The sequence below is a fragment of the Branchiostoma floridae genome, chromosome 2, assembly GCF_000003815.2.
Source record: "Branchiostoma floridae strain S238N-H82 chromosome 2, Bfl_VNyyK, whole genome shotgun sequence".
NCBI classification, from domain to species: domain Eukaryota; kingdom Metazoa; phylum Chordata; class Leptocardii; order Amphioxiformes; family Branchiostomatidae; genus Branchiostoma; species Branchiostoma floridae.
The window spans coordinates 8,003,695-8,018,291 of NC_049980.1; the positions used below are offsets into that span (position 1 = coordinate 8,003,695).

Consider the following 14,597-nt stretch of genomic DNA (forward strand, 5'->3'; position numbering starts at 1 on the left):
GTAAAGCAAAATACAACGTAGGTCAAACTATGGCCAGGAACAACATAAAACTCTTTTAAAAAGTCACAGTATGCTAAGTGTAACAAGTGCTTTTAAAAAAGCTGGCATTTTGCCAATGTTTGCGTGTGTGAACGTTTTTTTCTAGTTATTAGAATGTCATATAAATAGAACAGAGTAACTAAACCTGATATTGGCGCATGGAGAGATTCACATATGTGCCTGAACTGCAGCAGATCTAGACGCCACCTGTTAAAATTTGCGTGAACTGCAGCAAATTTCACTACACATTGCCTGTTTTTGAGTGAGCTCTGTTGCGGGGCATTTTTAAGTTTTTTTTTTTTTTTAATTTTTATTTCTTTTTGGCAAAAAAACGAAGCGGCGAATCCGTTAACCAAAGAAATAAATTGGTGTGGCCAAATGGATGTAAAAATTAGTATTTTAATGGATGAAAAAAAGAAAAAAAAATTGAAAAAAATCTACCTCCCCGGATTCGAACCGGGTGCATTGGTTTAGAATGCGTAAACTTTACCACTGCGCTAGTGCGAACATGTTGAAGAAATGCCTGTTTTAACAGGTATAGAAATGTTTGGCATGGATTGAACAGGTCCGTTCATCTCAACATCACAACATCACAACATCACAACGGCGACTACACTGGCCAGAAGGCATTTTGCGACTGCAAGTCGCAAAATGCAAAAAATCCCTTAACTCTATAGACGAAAACTGGTGGATTCCAGTTGAAACGTCTCACCATTTTCAAAACCATATCCCGTTGTTTGAATAACTACTTGTTGGCGTATCTCATTACCTGGATGTCTGACCTACATTGACGCATCTCTAGACCTTATGAAGAATACACTATTTTGACTACTGTACAACATGTCTCCGTGGCACAAGTTGTAACACAACCGCACTGCTTTGCCATCTGTATTTCCGTGGATCTATGGCGAGTATGGGCTGGACTTTGATTCTAGCGATGTCTAGGGTAGGCCCCAGCTCAGAAATATTGTAAGGAATTGCATTCTTTATTTCGGATGATGACATGGCACTGTGTACAAGGGAGCTTCAGACACAAGCATCACGCCTTTGTACATAAAAGAAACCAATATAGGAGGGGTGTGCTTGGCTAAAACACATAAGCTGTAGCAAAGCAGTACAGTAACTGCAATACTACAGGTCATGCTTTGTCCTTAGTCTGAACTTTAACCACTTTTATAACATAGCACTGAGTGAAGCACCTACCATGTATGTGCCCTGGGAAGCTGGTCAGGATTTCCCCATTTCTCTATGGTGAACTTCTGAGGACCGTTACTGCCTGCAGAACACAAATGTACAAGAATTAGCGATTGGGATCTACTACTTCAGGTGGGCATACAGCACATCAACACATCAAGTTAGCTCATGAGCTGTAACTGAACTCAGTCTGCATATGTCTGTGACACTTAAAATACAGTCTGATCTTATTTTGTAAACATATAAATGTACAGTGTACTTGATTTGTTACCTGTGATATACTGTAAATGCATTTAAGTTCGCGGGGATTTAATTTCGCGGTTGCGGGAAAAGCGACTTTTCGCGGTGGTTTTAAGTTCGCGGTAGCACCATGCACTGTAGTATCTTAATGCCCAGGACAAATGTTCGCGGTGGTTTTAAATTCGCGGTGAAATGGCAGACGCGAAAAATGCGAACATAAATCCACCGCGAACATTTCTGCATTTACAGTACTTTATTTTAGCATTTACTACATAGCCAGCGTTCACAACTTACCCCAGAGCTCTGCAAAGCCGTTCATGGGAACTCTGGAGGTCCCTGTAACAAACTGGAGCAGACGAACACGGGTCTCAGGATCCATCAGGATCACAGCCTGGGAAACACATGGGTCACATATATGTCATATGTCATTTTGGGCATCAAATGAATGAAAGATTGTACATTGTACATTATGTAAATTTCTGTAAACAATTGACATGTACATATACTGGAAAATCTTCAACTTCTCTTACTGTGTTTGTACATTATAAAGTAGGTAAACATTGTTTCTTTCTGAGACAGATGTACAGTACATAACTCAACTTAAAGTACAGGCACTGATGTAAAGTGTAACTTAAGTTTCGTTATGTACATCAGAATTTAAATCAACACCATAAGGCCTCTCTAATATAATCCTGTGGCAGATTCCTACCTTCGACAAGTTAACATATTGTGAAATAGACATACTATACTTCTGTGCACATATGTTAAGTACAGGTACAAGGTGCTGAGTGCGTACTTTAAAAAACATACATGCAGATAAAAAGATGTATTTTGACTCCTACCTTCCAGAACCACTGGATGATGGGGTGTTTGTCACTGTAGTCTCCTCTGTAGGCTGTGTGCTTCCTCCAGTCATTCACATCTATGTCTCCCAGTCCACACATTAGCAGCTGGATACAGGCAGATAAAATTCATCAGATATGAAATTATGATAACAATTGACCTTGACTATCGTTTCCTAACCGCTACAAACAAAAATATAAGTACAATCCATCCATATAGGTTCTGAAGTCATGCTGACCAGAAATATATACATAGACAAAAACAGACACACCAAAAGCAATATCTCCTTTTCATGGAGGTAAATACATACCTCCACTTCTCTCTCATCAAAAATACTCAGCAGCTCTTGTTGCACTAACTCATTAAAACCCTGTAAGAAAAAGAATAATCATAGTGATCATGAGATGGTTGTCATTTCTGTAAGTCCAGAAATGATAGTGATGACTTTATGTTTGCAAGATTAACACTTCACCATCAACTCAAAACCACCACAAAATGTTTCCCCATTTCAAGGAAAGAGAATCAACTAGTACAATCAAGAATAGAGATGCTAGTAACACAACTCACAATGAAAAGGTAATTTATCAAGAAAACAAATCATAGACATGTACTTTGTTGAACTATCAAGCACACAATGCTACCTATAGGTAGATATAAAACAAATTTCAAACAGCCAACTTACGTCCATCAAAGCCTTCATTTGTTCCTGGACCCTAGAACTGAACCTCCACTTGATAACAAGGCTGGAGGGAAAACAACATGATCATGAGTTTGTGCATCATAAACTGACAGTACTGAATACATGTACATCAACACATTTGGCAATAAAATCTGTTCATCTCTTGCTTCACCAATGTAACATTTCATATGATCTTGACTTTTTATAAAATCACTATGTATACCCTTTTTATGCCATCGGTTTTCTACCAGCTTCACTCTACCTTTGGCACAATTACATAATGTTTTCAAAGCATAACAAAAAGGCGGTATAATTATAAGTATTGCTCTAAGGTGGAGGTTTAACTCACTCGATGTACTCCTTCTTGTTGCTGTTGGTGACAAGAATGTCCTCACCGTTGGCTTTGAGGTTCTTTGTAACCATCTGCAGGGCAGAAAAAATGAAACCTTATTATTGATAGTTAGAGAGCATAATGTCTTAGGAAAAACACAGTCTAGTACTGCAGTTTCTGTTGATTGTCCTGATAGGTCAAATCTCCATTAACTGTAGTGAAGAGGAGGAAAGCTCCTTACTGAAAGAGTCTGAATTTTCCATGCACAAACCATGTAAATGTGTATTTCAGATTTTAGCATAAATATACGATATGAAGATACGATCTAAAATAAACTATTATACAGTATCAAAGGTTTTCAATTTCTAGTGATCAAAACAAAAGCTGCCAGTTAAAAAGTCACCTGTCCAAATTGGTCCTCTTCCACACAGAACCTGAGGTCAAGGTCCTCTGGGTCATTCTCTGTGATCCACACCAAGGAGTTGTAATATTCACTGTCCTGGGGAGGAGAGTAGCAAACAGAATGTAGCACCAATCATCCAGTGTATGTGGCACAAGGAATGATAATACAATAACATATATTTGTGTACCAGTCTATTTAAAAAACTGCAGGATGTATGATTACAGAAATATGGACAGAAATATGGTGCATTGACATGATGTACGATAAAAGTATTCTACAAGTATCTGTAAAGCGCTACACCTGTATTAGGCTAAATACATGTACTTACAACATGTAGATATCGAGTTAAGCCATGACATATGTAGATTGAAAATGTCTGTGTTTGTCTTTGGCAAGGGTGTACTACATGTAGATTAAGATTTACATGTGATCATATCCATTAATTTTCATCTATCTACAGCATAGGACAGACGTCATTAAAAAATGGCATTCGTCTTCAACACCATCTTGACATGAAAGACAAATTATACTAGTAGACATACCACAGACTCCATGTCTTTCAGTGTGATGGGTTTCTTCAGCATCATCTTGTAGAAAGGACGGATGAAGAATGCTGCAAGAATTGTAATAAAAAGTTCACTGATCAGTCTTCAACATTCACCTTATTCTCATATTTAACATTTCTTACATGTCCTAGAATATATACATGTATCATCAACCATGAATTATAATGTAAGATTCTGAATATTTTCCCTTTACCTGGTCTCTTTATCTTGCATGGTGTATCACTTCTTGAGTAACACAACTCTTCGTGTACCCACAACTGAGTGTATTATTCAACCCATGGTTTGGTGACCGTCTGTCTGACAGGGCAATTCTGACTGGTTCACATGGTACTGCAGCACTAGGTGTCACTGCTTACAGATGCGGTCACAAATGTAAAGTATCAACGCAATACTCTGCATTAACTTTGTATGTATACGTGTAAATACTTGACGTTTGGGATTGCATCTGTAAGCAGTGACACCTACACTGCAGTGCTATGTAAACCAGTTGGAATTGCCCTGTCAAAGTGCCAGTTGAATAAAACACTTGATTGTGTACTAAGACTTATCGACCTAATGAAGCTATGCACATGTCTATCACTTATTTTAAGCACTTCCCCAAGAATGAACATCTGTTGAAAATCTGTGATATCATCTTACCATCTAAGAGTTTGCCATGGTACACAGCCATACCAGCCACCCTGCCAATGAATTTGAAGTACGATAAGTGTTCCTCGTTGCAGAGACCGGAGTTGGGGTTGATCTGAAGTGTATAGTTGTCACTAGAAAAAAAGGAGAAACAGTTTTAAGATGTATCCATGTTAACACTAAATTATATGGCAATTCTTTACAATAAAAAATGCTTCAGTCTAGGCGATTGGTGTAAAATACTTTAACTATGCCAAAACAATGGCTTAATCACTTTGTATCAAATACAGATTCTCAATGAACCACATATATGATCAACATTCATCAAATTATCAAAGCAGAGTTTCCCACATTTCTATGATTGCATTTTCTTTAATCAACTAAGTATTGTTATGACAAGTAGTAACAGCCAAATGTATATATCACCTTTTCACATACATAAATGTATTATTAAAAATGTCTGACTTACTTTGCTGAGTACTCAAATAAGCCATAGTATGGGTTGAACATCTCATGTGAAAGGAGGTAGAACCATTCCCTGGAACAAAAAGCATCAAATTTATTCAACTGCATTATGCATGTACACATAATACTATGCTTGCATTCAAAAGCATTCACTACGAAAATAATACTGTTTGTCATTATTCTTTCCATGCATTTCTGCAGCACTTGGACCAACTTACTGCTTTACTAAATACAAAGCTCCATTAAAATAGACTGACAGCTAGCATTCCATGTAGTATAGTCCACACAAATACTAATACTAAGTAATAGCTGAATAGAGAAACATGTATCACATACCTTGCCACTCCACCATAGTCCAAGCCCTTCTCCCCCTCAAAGTCGATCCACAGTTTGGCCTTCAAGTTGTCTGCTTTCTTACAGGCCATGATGGTTCGATAAGAGTCCTCCAAAATACTGTTTCTGTGCAGCTTCATCTCAAACTTCTGATTCTGGGGCATGTTGGCCTGTTGTAAACACAGTACACAAAAAAGTTTAATGCCTTTACTAATGCCCAAGACTTTGATTTGATCTAATTTTGTTCCTATATGAATTGATATAAATGTATGTTCTGTGCCACAGCTTAGTAGAGATGACGAGTGTTCTTGACTTATAGACTGATCCCCAATTTATTGTCTGCCAATATGGTCAAACTACAGTATGGACACAATTTTTGAACTGCATGTCGTACACAAGTAGTGGTAGGAACACCAGATGTAGTTGTCAACAATGGTATTGACACTTTTGATACTAAACACTGTAAACTCCCTCCCTCATTTGTATCATGCCTCTTGTAATGCCACTAGTAATGTAATACAAATTTCAATAGGTAAAATTTCCTTCCTCACAGAATTTAGCTTATTACTGAATTGCAATTTATTATTATTCAAAGAGTTCTTTCTATATGACGAATAGTAGCTCCAAGTAATAAAATGTAGGAATGGAAAATGACTCACAGGTCTTCTCAGTTTGGATCTGAAGTATTCGTACTTCCTCTTGTAGTCTCTGGAATATGGCACAGCCTATATTGGGGAAAAAAAGATGTGACAATCAGAAAAAAATGGACAACATTCCTTCCACTACTACAGATCAAGAGAGCAACTCTAAATCCTGTCATGTTGTTTGATGAAATTTTGCTGACTACAGATTTAACAGTAACAAGGCCCTGGAATATTTTACAATAGATTGTGAGAACAACAGATATCATAAGACTTAAACTGCATAGTACCAAAAAGTAAAGATAGCATTTACCCTTCTAATATTAATACACTCCTCTTCATCCCACAAGTCCAGAATTTGTAAAAATTTATCAAAATCATCCATTCTATGGCTTGATATTCACACAACTAAAAACAAGCTAATCCTGCTGACAAGGCTTTTCTTTTAGGGATTAATCATGAATCATTTGATTGTGTAGACAACTAGAAACACTTGTCCTTCATTGTCTGCACATTGAAGGACCAGCATACTACATTTTGTAGTACATGTACATGACATGTATATGACATTTAATGTTTTCACATACCACAAAAATTTGTATCTTGTTGACCAGTTGAACCAACCTTGTTGCTACTGGTAATAGACTGGATATACGAGTATGTTTGTTAGCAAGGCCCATTTGAATAAAGCCCCCTTTGATACTTGATTGTATTGACCCAGCAGTTATCAACAAGTTAATCAAATATATCCAAAGAAGACTAACCGGTCCAGCCAATGCAGCATTCTGGAAGGCTCTGCTTAGTCGAGGGTCCTCCCATGTGGTATTTTTGGTGTCTGGCAAGGACAATAGTTGTGAAACATTACAAATCTATCAATGAAAAGTGAGACACAATTACACATAACTTGTCTATACTCGTCTTAATACAATAAGTTAAACATATAATATTTTTTGTATACATCTTTTGAAAATATGTAATTCAGAAACATTTGGTTAAGATACAAGAATTTGGTTACAGGTACAAGAATAGATTACCTTCTAGTAGTAGGCTAGTAGACAAACAAGTTTTCTTTAAGAGAGATCTAGACCTCTTGTACTTGACATGCATATGAGGTATTAGCTTCAACATTACTTTAGTAAATAACTCACTGTGATCAATGAAGAAGGTTCTCCCATCGGTGTGTACTCTCTCCTCCCAACCAGACTGGAAAACAACAGTTAAAGAGTGATGTTCAATACATTTTCAAAATAAACCATGCATGTATTAAGCAACATTGGATGCAATACACCAAGCACTCAGTATACAGTTGTTGAAAATATAAACATGACACTAAGGTTTAGGGACTGTGCAACTTTATCATCACCAAAAAAGCTATAAATGAATTCAGACATGGTGCAAATGGATACAAAGCCCAACAGTAGTGCGTCCATTAGAATGTGCTGTAAAAAGGTAAATGCTAACATTAGTTTTATTGCTCGCGTTTTTTGCAATGACTTCTTCAGTCACACCAATTTCATTTGTTGGTTCACGGATTTTCAAAACAAAAAAAAATATGCCTGGAAAAATTCATTAAAACAAAGCCTGGGGACCAGGCGTATGCTCTGGTGCACTCAGGTTTAAGGAGTGGACATGGTCATATTTAAGTTTTCCTCCCTGCCCGTTGCATGATGTCCGCTAATGCTATATTTTCACATAAAAAAATCTGTGAATCAACAAATTAAATTGGTGTGGCCTTCACTGAGAAATCAAAACCACCACAGAAATTTTGTTTTGCGTTTTGCCCGCCTATCCCCTTATTTGAACCGCAAACACTCTATTCCCGTTACTGCAAAAATTCAATCCCTGCAAACATTTAACGTTTTACAGTAATACGTATCAAATCATTACAAAGACTTATGGTGGACTAACCGGGAGTGGTCCTAGGTGGGAGAGGTCAGGGTTGGACCCTGCACGTTGTCGGACTTGAGGGGTGTCCAGGGTGCCCGCTGCCGGGGACGTCACCGTGGCTGCACGCGGCATCATGGAGCGGTGGGGCTGGGGAGACGCAGCCGCGGCTTGTCTCGGGTCATGCTGTAACGGAACGTTAACAGAAATTTAGCGCTTGTTTTTATCTATTTATCTTCAGGGCTTTCCCTTCAGTTAGCTTTAACCAATTTCCAAGGGAGCCATTTGATGCAAAATCATTGCAAATAAATCGACAAGAAAATCAAATTAAGTAACATAGGATTGATTGAATGATAAATTAACAATAACAACATAAAGTACTAAGCATCCCTCCAAGATCAATAAATTGTACATGTAAATAACTTGTACATGTTTGTAGCCAGCCGAGACAAATTTTAAAGTTGACTATTGCACTAAAAGGTTAACTCAAGGTCATACCCTCACATATCCAACATTTTCTTGAGAGTTAAGAAGTCATACAAAAGTCAGGAACATAACAGCTAAATATGCAGTACATGTAGATACCTTTTCTTGAACAGAAGCCAGGGTGGATTCACCAACATATGATTCCCATTCCATAAGACAATTCCAAAACAGTGTCTTAAACTGATGTTTTAGAGGGATAAATGATAAGGATTACATTTTGAGATACCAGCGCTTGAATGACACCACAAGGAGCTAAAACCTAGATTCAGAAATGTCTGTAGCCAACTTCAGTATGGCTTGTGAATATCTGTGTACCCAACACCCCAGTTCTAAGAGTGTTCAGCATCTGAAGAGCTGTCTTTATCCCCCAAATAGATCTGATAAGGCGGGGATCCTGTTTACATTCTTATTTGGGAAGAAAACAAATCCAATCCTCCTCTATAAATACATCATGAGTGGAATGTATGACATTGTGCTTGCATGGGTGTGTACGTCACAGAAACTACAATACACAGGGTTACAAGCATTCTTGAGGGTCTACAACACTGTTTTACTGTTCCTAAGTCAAAAGAATGAGTTTTGCTGCTTCGACAAGATGTGTAAAGAAAGCCAGCTTGCTAGACAGATGACACTAGCATGTAAAGGGGTATCTCACTAGACTGTGGTACATTGATAGCATCTCTGCATTTTTGTCTATATTGAATTTGTTTTACACTTGACTTTATATTATAATGGGAAGGATGCAAAAGGTGCAAGTATGACTAAAACAAGACCACAAACCATAAAAAGATTACTAGTAGTTTTTGATCAATGAACTTCGTTGCTTGCGCTGTCAAAATTGCTAGGTCCCAAAGATGATGCCAATATACTGCAGCTTCAGTGAGATACATTGTACCTCCTCAATAAACAGCTGTAAAGCAAACTGAGGCCACACAGATTTAATTAATTAGTTCTCGGAACCATGCACTCCTACATTGTATTGTTAAAAAAATGGTCAAATGGACAAACAGATGCAGCTACTGTGCAGTTGTAGAGTGTTTGTTTGCTTTTTTTTTTTCAAGCTGAAAACTTAATTTTTCTTTATGTTTTATAGTAGCCCTTATCTTGAGCTCAGACTTTTTGCATTATTCTTCCGTGCTGTCCCTCGACATTTCTTCTTAAAAAATCCGTGAACCAATGAATTAAATTGGTGTGGCCTAATGAGATACAACATGTAGCATACCCATGAAGTTGTTCTGGTGTTGTGGTCGATGTAGAAGGGCCGGCCCCCCTCTGTGTACCTCATCTCCCAGCCTGGGGGGAGGGCTTCTATCTCTGCACCCCGGTCCGACTGGCCATGGGGCTGAGACTGGAACAATAGAACAACTTCATTAACACTATTACTAGTAGCCTCTTTACATCTCAAGGCATTACAACTCATCTGGGAGAAGATGTCTGGAAAAAGAAGATGATGCTGGAAAAAATTAGGATTTGCCTTCAGCAAACTACGGAAAGTAAAATCATGCAATTTAATATCAGGGAGTAAATCAACATACAGAACAGATTAGATAAAGTTTGTTAGTAAATGGATTTGGAATTGTTAGTAGTGAATAGCATCTTAGTAATACACTATCATCTAATGATATTGATAGTTTTGTCAGTTACACTTATCAATAAGAAAGAAACATCATGACACTGTGCTTCATATTCTCAAAATTCTTAATACTTCAGTTAGTACATGACTATATTCATATTTTCTTTGTCAACTTAGCAATGTTACTACACCTGAAACAATACATGTACCCAGTAACATTGGCATGTCCCAATTTTTTTTCACTTGACATCAATCAGATCATACATGGATACTGAAAATTGTTAATTTGGAAGGTTTTCTTTAAATTTACTCCCCAAAATGATTATCAAGATTAAGACATTAAACTTGAAGCTGTTGCTGTCAATCATGTTGATATATTGGCTGATGTTAGTCTCACATTAGAGACTCCTGAATAAAATAATATCTCAAAATATTGTAGATTTATTTTACTACCTATAACAATGGCATCATTTTTTTACAATCAGCAAATCAGTCTGTTTTTGAAACACTACTGAAGAACTACTAACAACAAGGATGAACAATCATCAAGAGAAGATACTATCAGAAATGATGTACATAGTCTATTCCCCTATTTCAGTCTTAAGGAGAAATTACTACAAACTCCAGTCTGAACATTACTACTGCTAAAGAAAACTGTCACAGGCATGGACCATTAAGAGTTGTAAATGGTATAGTGTATGACTTCAATATGACTTCATACACTGTGATGAGGCCTAGCAAAATTAATGTTGTGTTTCAGATCACAGCCCAGAAAAAAAGGGTCAGTGGGTAGGGATTTTCCGTTTTTTCTTTGACACATTTTGGGCAAAAGGATCCAATGAGTACAGTTTAACAAATTGAATGTAAAACTGAAATGGAACAGGCCAACTGGTACTGTAAATGCAGAAATTTTTGCGGTGGATTAATGTTTGCGGTTTTCGCAGCGGCCGCTTCACCGCAAATTTAAAACCACAGCGAACATTTTTCCATAACAGTAAGAGACATGCATGGTGCTACCGTGAAATTAAAACCACCGCGAAAAGTCCATTTTCCCGCTACCGCAAAATTAAATCACCGCAAACTTAAATGCATTTACAGTATTTTCAGTATCATATCTTAATCATATACTTTAGATATACATTGTACCAGCACAAGTTTGTATTATAACAGAAGTTAGCAGAGCATGTTGGGAAATGATTTTATAAATGTTTTCAACACTCGGAAACACAACATTTTTGTCATAGGCCAAGTGCTATATATAGCTTAATCCAAACTGATACAACATAGATTGAAGCACTGAGTTGAATGACAGGTTTAATGCAAACAGGTTTTATTCTGATTTGTGCAATTTACATACTTCTTCATGGTCCATGCCCTAATCTAACCTGACAATGAGGCAAGAAAGAAAAAAAGAAGACCACACTTACTTCTGACCTCACACTCATTCGATGGATCTACCAAGAAAAGGGTCGGAAAAGAAAAAGAAAAACAAAGAAATTAAAATCTGGGGCTAACCTGTAGTGCATCGTTAAACTGTAAGATATACAGATAATTGTTTCATTGTATGTTTTGGAATGCACATGTTTTGACCTTTTTTTATCTGGTCCCATTCAATCACAAAGTTTCAACTAACGGTTAAGCATATCCACACACCTGCCATTTTATATCATGTAATTAGATGGAATTGAGAGATGGAATGGTTTGCATGGTATCCACTATAAACCCCCTTAATACTATTACTATGAAACATGGACCCTAATGGAAGCCTTGCTAGCATTGAAAGAACTTTAATATGAACCTTATTACAAATTGAATATTACATTGAACTGTTTGCAATTTACCTTCAAGTTTTTGGTTTTGAAAGGCCATGGAGTAGTTTAGTCAAAATAAGAAAAATTACCCCGTAGTAAGCACAAACCTGAATGTACTAGCTAAGGGATATAAATAGTTTATTACTTAAACTAGATTTCTTAAAAGTGTAAAGGCCTGGCTTTAAGACCCAAACCACAGGATGAACTGAAAATATTCTCTATCTTTCATAAAAAGTTAGGAGCTTCTGAATGCATTGTATAGTGTTCTAGCTGCTTTTATCTCCAGTGTCCACTTCTCTAAGTCTAAGCATTTTCATTCCCTAGAATAATTTTCAGTCTGTCTCTTAGCTACTAGTATGTTTTACCTCTAAGAGAAGAATATTCAAGTGATTACTTTACAAAACAGAAGGAGCAACAAAGGAGCAAATAAAATCCGTAGATTGTCAAGAATTGTCTGAAAACACGGAAAATCTGTTACAGGTAGGGGTGGGTACCGGCACACACAAAAAACGGACCTGAAAAAATTTGGTGAACCGCTTGTTGGACCTATTGGAAAATGAACAGATTATATGATCAGGCATTCACACGTTTTGGGGCTTATCTGTCGAACAAAATGACAAGAGCGAAGTAGACTAGAGTCTATAGTCACTTCCACCAAGTTTTACAGTCAATTGTACAGAGGCAGTTAGCCTTGTACAAGTTGTAGCATTCTAAAACGCCAGGCAAATACTTCACACAACAGATTTCTTTGTAGAGAAATGGACCATTCTTTTGAGTATCATCCATTCACAAGTTTCCACAGACAATCAGGTCCAGGTTCAGGTCCGGACCTGGACCTGATCCTCTGGACCTGAACCGAACCTGAATTTTCTGTACCGGTACCCACCCCTAGTTACAGGCATTCCACCAGGTGACCTGCTGGAAGAGTGTTACTCTGTAAATTCACCTGCAGTTGGATGTCCAACAAGCATGGTGTTCATGACCGATTTTGTCAATAAAAGATGATGAGGTTTATCGATAAAAGACAAGCTATGTGATATGGTAATTCACACCATGCCATGCTAGAGCGCTACAGCAGCGAGAATGTCCTACAGGTACATGTAAGTGAGGCAAGCTAAGAAAATGCATCTCTGACAGCACAGCGTCTCAAGGTAAAGCCAAAAAAACACTCCTTCAAGGAAGTTCATTCCGTCTACTAGGGGAAGTCAACGTACCTTTGGTGGGGGCGGGCCTTGTCGAGGTTGGGACGCAATCTAAAATCATAACATTCAGTCACTTTCGCTGAATACAAAGAGTCACTTTTACTAAATACAAACAAAGCAAACAGTCATTTTCACAGATGTGACCAAGGCCTGGACAGTGCTTTCTTTAGTGCTCTACACTGTATTGATTCACTTAATTAGAGGTATAGAAGAAAGAAGTCTTTTAATCTTGTCATTTCTGACAAAATGTCATGATAACAAAACCCAAAAGAGGAGCCTTGGATCAATAAGCAACAAACTCTGTTCATTTGGGGCATTTCAGGATGCACTTGACATTGATTTTGGCAGAAATCTCAGCAGTGTATCACTTTATGTACACTTAATTGCACACAGGGTCTATGCATCAATACCAGTGAACGCTTGAAGCTCAAACCTTTTACATTCAGTCTCCTCCAGACTGAACATAACATGTCTGTCTTGTTCTGATATACTGGGCCCTCTTGGACATCAACTGTTATAAGTTGAAGCACCAACCTAGTTGTCTTGCGATAATATATACTACCTTTGTATATATTCAGCAGTTGAAACTACTTAAAAATACTTTTCTTTGATATGACAAATGATGATCTGGGAGACTGACACAAAACACAGTGTTACATTCTGAAGTTGCCTTATAATAGACTTAATACTGTGACATTATTATACTAACAGATGATGCATCAGTTGATGCCTACTGATATTGGAAGGTTTGATATAACATACCAACTACTGTACATGTACTGTGCCACAGAGCAGACAGATAATACGGGATGTTTAAAGATGCTGAAGCAATGGGATAGTGTCCTGCTCCCAAACTCTCTTCTAGTAATGCCATGCACCAGGTAAGTACCTACAAGCCTTTCCTGAGCACTACGTTAGCCAGTGCTGCTAGGGGCTTTGAGGTTTAAGACAGAGCGAAGTGAACGGTATGGATGGATATGCATTCAGCTGACTTAACCTAAGCTATGTGCAAAACTAGCTGGGTAACATATGCATGCCTACATGGATTCACATTCTCCCATACTACATAATCATATTTAGCTTCCTTTGCCAGGCCACATGATTGAAAGTTTTTTTTTCCTCATTTGGTGTTCCATGATTTTTAAATCAGCAATTCAATTGTTTCTTTCAGTGACTGATACAAACAGTTCTATTTACTTCATGAATCATTTAAAATTTATAATCATGACATTGATACTATACATTTAAAAGTGCTTACTAGTAACACTTCTTGACACTAT

The 14,597-nt window shown here is 37.5% G+C and overlaps 1 protein-coding gene across 8 annotated transcripts in view; it reads right to left on the reverse strand.

Moving 5' to 3' along the window:
* LOC118403116 (E3 ubiquitin-protein ligase NEDD4-like) overlaps positions 1-14,597 on the reverse strand; it is a 34,945-nt gene that overhangs the window by 1,868 nt on the left and 18,480 nt on the right. For 5 of the 8 annotated variants that reach the window (XM_035801607.1, XM_035801598.1, XM_035801633.1 and 2 more), the window contains 18 exons: positions 13,330-13,368; positions 11,732-11,758; positions 9,954-10,079; positions 8,270-8,431; positions 7,510-7,564; positions 7,126-7,196; positions 6,380-6,445; positions 5,724-5,890; positions 5,392-5,460; positions 4,935-5,056; positions 4,272-4,342; positions 3,730-3,825; positions 3,345-3,418; positions 2,999-3,059; positions 2,627-2,686; positions 2,316-2,423; positions 1,768-1,864; positions 1,243-1,315 (listed from right to left, as the gene is read on the reverse strand). In XM_035801607.1, the coding sequence (XP_035657500.1) occupies positions 1,243-1,315; positions 1,768-1,864; positions 2,316-2,423; positions 2,627-2,686; positions 2,999-3,059; positions 3,345-3,418; positions 3,730-3,825; positions 4,272-4,342; positions 4,935-5,056; positions 5,392-5,460; positions 5,724-5,890; positions 6,380-6,445; positions 7,126-7,196; positions 7,510-7,564; positions 8,270-8,431; positions 9,954-10,079; positions 11,732-11,758; positions 13,330-13,368 (1,544 nt within the window). The remainder of the gene's footprint in view (positions 1-1,242; positions 1,316-1,767; positions 1,865-2,315; positions 2,424-2,626; positions 2,687-2,998; positions 3,060-3,344; positions 3,419-3,729; positions 3,826-4,271; positions 4,343-4,934; positions 5,057-5,391; positions 5,461-5,723; positions 5,891-6,379; positions 6,446-7,125; positions 7,197-7,509; positions 7,565-8,269; positions 8,432-9,953; positions 10,080-11,731; positions 11,759-13,329; positions 13,369-14,597) is intronic. The other 3 variants (XM_035801642.1, XM_035801651.1, XM_035801659.1) reach the window with 3 other exon arrangements.